Source organism: Montipora foliosa, chromosome 13, assembly GCF_036669935.1.
Source record: "Montipora foliosa isolate CH-2021 chromosome 13, ASM3666993v2, whole genome shotgun sequence".
Taxonomy (NCBI): domain Eukaryota; kingdom Metazoa; phylum Cnidaria; class Anthozoa; order Scleractinia; family Acroporidae; genus Montipora; species Montipora foliosa.
This window is the reverse complement of record NC_090881.1, coordinates 10,280,101-10,286,110: the sequence shown is the minus strand read 5'-3', so window position 1 is coordinate 10,286,110 and position 6,010 is coordinate 10,280,101. Positions and strand designations below refer to the sequence as shown.

At 40.1% G+C, this 6,010-nt stretch overlaps 1 protein-coding gene across 1 annotated transcript; it reads left to right on the top strand.

Annotated features, from left to right (window-relative positions):
* Positions 1–1,754: 1,754 nt before the first annotated feature.
* Positions 1,755–5,425, top strand: LOC137982597 (uncharacterized). Its single transcript, XM_068829713.1, has one exon. The coding sequence runs from the start codon at positions 1,976–1,978 to the stop codon at positions 2,780–2,782; it is 807 nt and encodes a 268-aa protein (XP_068685814.1). The 5' UTR covers positions 1,755–1,975; the 3' UTR covers positions 2,783–5,425.
* Positions 5,426–6,010: the final 585 nt, after the last annotated feature.

Genomic DNA, 6,010 nt, shown 5'->3' with positions numbered 1-6,010 from the left:
ATGGCGGATTCCGTTGTTGATTTTGCTGCTTATGCTGCCAATATCGACTTGCGTTTTCACTTAGATTTAGGCTACTTATGCTTGTGCTTTCGCTTGTGCTTGCGTCGCTAGTGAAAACCAAGCTTAATGAAAAGCTAAGAACCACGAACGACATTCATTGCGCGCCTCTGAACAAATTTCGTATGATACCACAGGCAGCCCAGGCTCGAAGGGTTTAAAACTTTAAGGATTTGTATGGGAATACCGATAACAGACTCAAAAAGATATTTACACCAAAAAGTTCTCAATAAAAAAGCCGTACTTTATTGTGCTAGTGATTTGGTCGCTTTCTTTGTGGTTGTTTGCCTGATTTTACGCGACTCGCGAAAAACGGTGATATTCTGCGCGATCGTTTAAGCGACTTCTCAGAGTTTTCACACGTACCTAGTAAATAAAGGAAAGGCTGAGAAGTAGTTTCTACAATCTTGGACGGAATAAAATGGAACAGCAAACCCCCATCCCCCCCCCCCCCCCAAAGCAAGGATGAAACCGCGCAAAAGCAAAAACGCACCATTTTCCCATCGTTGATTTGGGGGGGAGGGGGGTTACAAATTCCCCATCTATTTTGTCCAAGATTGTATGGAAGGTGTAAACGTCACGAAATAGTGGTCACTCTTAATTAGAGAGCCATCTTTTAATACATTTATCGCTTGAAAAGACTGGTCTGTGACCCAGTCACACGCGTCACTGACGGAGGTCCAGACTTACTATACCCGGAGAGAACATTTTTGCACATCGTGTCCACGAGGTTAGAGAAACGCGCTCTTGAACATGGCATTACTCTCAAATCATATAAAGAGTTCTGCCACAAAAAAGGACCGTTAATGTTATTTCTCAGGAGTCACAAGACTGTGGACCTTTTATACCTCGCTGAAATACCATGCAATAGTTATGAAAGACTGAAAGTTTTAGAACTTTTAAACTGTGTAGTGCATTTGAAGTTTGTTAAAATGACACGTTCTACGTTTTACTGACGGTTTACAAAAGGTTTATGTGTGACTTAAGATGGTTTGCAACGGTTTTCAACGGTTTTCACGATTTACAGCCAATTGAAATAAAAGTCACAGTGATTCACTGTCTCTTACTTCCACGACGAAATCGTGAAAAACCGATAAAAACCGTCGGTAATCTGTTGTAAATCGTTCTAATCCTTATGTTTGTCAACATAAATCGTGTTGAATTTCAAAGAATGAAAAAAGAAACAATCTATCTAGATAAAATATCGCTAACAATGATCTGTAAAGGCACCCATACGCTTCCTAAAAATAGCACCAAGGTAACAACCACTCCGTGGTTTCACTTAGAGGTCTAGGATGCAATATCGGCGAGCAAGAACAGCGTACCTGATGTTTTTGGGCAGGTTCGAGTCTGGCTTGCAGACAAACTATACATGACGCTGTGAGTAACACCAGTCGAAGCTCTCAGACAATTGTAGCTTACCCCACATCTCGGCGATAAAATCACAATTCTCTAACATCAGTCACGCTCAATTTCCGGCGATGGCCACCTGAATGAATTTACTTCTCCTTGATCAAGTTCTCAAGGTCCAGCGAGTAACCACTGTCGAGAATCAGCGATCAATATCCAAATATTCAAATTGCATCCATTTTCAACCTTTTGCGGCGCTGCGCTCCTCACTATTCTCCTTCATCAATTTTTAAGGTCTAGTGAGTATCCATTGTTGAGTAACAGCGATCAATATCCAAACATTTCTTTGCACCATTTTCAACCTTTACGACGCTTCGCCCCTCACTATTCTGAGTTTCTGTTTACCATAACAATAACAAACGCATGTCTTTCGCCTTTCGCATTGATCTTCAGTTTCATACCGGCGCTTACGATTTACAGCGGACAATTTGAGTCTTGCGAAGAATCAATTCGACGTCTCCACTTTAACTGGTGAAGCGGTCAGGTCTAACTGTGAATTATTAGCAACATGTCAAAGAATCGCATTCTTCTATGGACAGCTCCAAGATGCGTCTCGACGGCATTTAAGAGGTCAGTCATGACTCTCAAGAACTCCAAAATCTTACATGAACCGTTCTCCGTAGCTTTTTATTTTGGCCCCGAGAGGCAGAGTCCGCGATATGCATCCCAAGAGGTTAATCAACAAGCAACATATCGCAGTGTCAGCGAGCTGCTTCAAAACGAGTACGACGGAAGAGATTTTCTCTTCTCAAAGGAGATGGCTTACTACTTAGAGAACAGGTTTGATATCTTCACACAAGAGGGCTTTAAAAACTTCAAGCATTCATTTCTGATCCGCCATCCACTAAAGGCAGTTTACTCCCTTTACAAAGCCTCTACAAACCCGAAGCTTACGGGATGGGATTACTTTGATCCCGCAGAAGCAGGTTTCCGACAGTTGGCCGAGCTATACGAGTTCGTTAAGCGAAACATTCACAGAGATCCTGTTGTTGTCGACGCAGATGATCTGCTGGATTCTCCTAAGGAAGTCCTAAAGATTTATTGTGAGGCTGTGGGACTGGAATATGAGGAGAACATGACCTCCTGGGAACCTGGGCCGATACTAGAATGGAATATATTTCCTGGATGGCACGAGGAGGTAGAGAAAAGTTCAGGATTTACAGCAAGGGAAAACAAGAATAGAAATCGACCCTGTGCAGCTTTCGACATTGACGATTTTCCGCCTCAAGTAGCTTCTGTCGCGGAAGAATGTATGCCATACTATGAAGCTCTTTTCGAAAAGAGAATTAGGCCAAAGAGCAATGAGCTATACTGACTGTGTTGTAGTCAAAATACTCTCCGCGTGCTTCGTATTATTCGAGAATAGTCTTTTATTAACTGCAAAATAATTTGAATATCGTAATTATCTAACCAAAGCCCGAGTGTGACCTCATTTGAAATAGCGATTGTTCATTGGTTTATTTTTGACGTGAGTTGTAGTTAACGTATTAGTGTAGTAATGAGGGTGTATATCAGAATGGTAAAGAGCGTACTTGACCCATGTCTGGGTATAGGGGTGCCGCCGAGTGTTTGAAATCCTGAACCAGTTTAGGTAGGCTCTATGTTTGGGTATAGGGGTGCCACCGAGGGTTTGAAATACAGAACCAGTTTAAGACAAAATACTCTAAAACGCCTACCCTGTGTAGGACAACACCCTGTATTTTAAGTCCATGTTTCCTGTTTAGGACAGGATACATAGTACTCACTCTCGTTTTACAGGAATTTAAACTGTTTAATAATCTATTCCAATCAGAGAAATCATGTTTGACGCGTCTAAAACCCAGTTATTGTGTCTCTACGCTTGAACTAAACAAAAAGCCATCAAGCATTAAGCTTTAAATTGGTGTAGCCACAGTTAAGGCATAGAGATGGTTATGAAACTCGACCAGAGGGACTTGTTATGAAACCTTCAAACCTACAAAAGCGAGAAGAATGTTGTTGCAATCGATGTTGAATTGACTGTGACCTTGCAAAATCTTTTGTTTTTGCTTCGTACAGGTTTGCAAATTAGTTGCGAATAATTTAACCAAAGGATTTGATTGGTTATCTTCTCGAAAAAAGGTGTGTTTTTTGCAGGGTCAAGGCCAAAAATACAGACCAAAACATGAAACAAAGGAACTTGTCGAGTTTCATAACCATCTCCGTGCATAACTGCTTCTATACAAAAAGGCCATCACGCATTAATTAAATAAGCATTCCGTCCTCAAATGGTGAGTACCATCTAAGTAAAATCCTACCCTTTTTGTCTTGATTGGCCATATAAAATAATATTTGGTACTTATAATTTCAGCACAGTAAGCGGGAAACCGTTCCAGATCCACGTGGTAGATGGAGAGTTGGTGGTGGGTTAAATGTCCCAATAGCACTTGAAACTTGAACTAAACCTTTTGCTGTTCATTAACCGGAAAGGGATAATCATTCAAGCGAAAGAGCATTGTGATTAGAGCGAACAGGCCTACAATAACACGAACGGAGTTTCAAGAGTGTGATGGATCGTTCGTCATCGTATGTAGCATCGAATTTGACAATCATGAATATGTTTGTGAAGGTTCATTAGCGTTTTCGAACTTTTATAAGCGTCTTTGTGCAAGCAATAAACTTGAAATTCACACATTCAACAAGACTACGTTTTTGGAAATCCATTAACGCAATACATTGTGTCTACTTTTCCACTTGGAATTGTATGATGTCAGCTTTCTTTAAACTTGTTACAACCCGTAAATATGACTCTTTACACTGTAAAGAGTCATATTCACTGGAGGAGAGTTGAAATACACCAATTTCGATATATGAAAATTCAGTCCGAAACAAAAGTCATCGTCTCGAGGCTCTGGGGAATAAATATAAGGATTTGTATGAGTTTATTCCCCAGAGCCTCTATATGATACCTTTTGTTTCGGACGGAATTTTAATATTATATCGAAATTGGTCCATTATAACCTAACTGGCTCTTTACAGTGTAAAGAGTCATATTTACGGGTTGTAAAAAAAATGTAAAGAAAGTTGAAATCATGCAATTCCAATTAAAAAAGAAATAGACACAATGTATTGCGTTATTTGCGTAATTGAATGTGTGAATTAGTTTATTGATTGCACAAAGACGCTACTGAAAGTTCGATAAAAAGGGAATGAACCTGTACAAACATATTCATGATTGTCAAATTCTATGCAAAATAAGCTAATGGACGTTTCATCGCACTCTTGAAACTCCGTTCGTTTTATTGTATGCCTATTCGCTCTGATGACAATGCTTTTTCGCTTGAATGAATATCCATTTGCGGTTTATGAACTTGCAATTGTAACAAAAGATAGATATCGGTCTATAATTGCAGCAATCGGTTTCATCATCCTTTTTATACACTGGAGTAAGCCTTGCAGTTTTCCAGCTAGTGAACACTCTGCTGGTATTAATGGAGAGTCGAAATAGACTGAGGAGAGACGGGACAATCGCATTGCCTGCTAGCTTCAAAAGTTTTGGAGGTATATTATCAGGACCCGTGGATTTCCTTGTTTTCAGCGCCTTTATTTTATCCGCTACTAAAGGCTTTGGAACGTGGACATCTGTGAGTTGAGGAATATCTGTCTCGCTGTTGTCTGCGCAAGTTTTCCCGTATTCACAGCTTGTAGGCGGGGGTAAGATGTTGGATAGCTTTAAGCCAATTGTAGCAAAATAAGAGTTCATCAGTTTTGCTTTTTCCGAGTCCATAAGTTCCAAGGTGCCGTCTTCCTTCTTAAGAGGCCCGATATTTTTGCGGACCTTAGGGTTGGTAGCCCTTTTAAGAAGATTCCAGTATGCGCTCGAGGACTTGACTTCATTAAAAACAGTGGAAAAATAAAACGATTTAGCTTTTCTTAAATCAGACGTAACTTCGTTCCTGACCCGTTTCTAATTAGACCATTGCTCTGGGCATTTACTAGAGATTGCCGCCTTAAACAGTTTGTACCGTCGATTCATTTTGTGACGAATTTCGCATGTTATCCATGGGGAGGAGAAGCTTCTTGCCTTTATCACCCTCCACGGAGCATGTTCATTGGAGATGTCACCGAATAGTCGTTCCCAAACCCATAGCTGGTCGTCAGGCTCTTCGAAGATGGATGCGATGTAAAATGGAGTACATTCAAGATCATGTTTAAATTTCGATACGTCCATTCTTTTGTAGTTCCTTGTTTTAGCTCTACTGGATGCAAGGAAATGGAGAGCAAAAGGGTTTTGACATTAAATGGGTTGATCTGCACATTAAAGAAGTCATGAAGGTCATGAACAGATGAAGTAATAAGTCGTGTAAAGTCGCAAAACGGTGACATAAAGTGCTAAAAATTTTCCGAAAGATAGCAAAGCCGAAAACAGCTCAAACAAGACAAACAAATCGGGGACGCGAACAAGTACCCTTCAATGCAAGCGCTTTGTTATTGTTTTGTTTTACACCTATGAATAACACAGTGAAACTTACTTTTGAGGTTAATTTTATTGTGATTAAAACACTAATAAAACTTTTACATAGAA

Excerpts from the sequence above, each read along its gene's own strand:
- LOC137982597 (XM_068829713.1), top strand. The coding sequence starts at position 1,976 with ATGTCAAAGAATCGCATTCTTCTATGGACAGCTCCAAGATGCGTCTCG.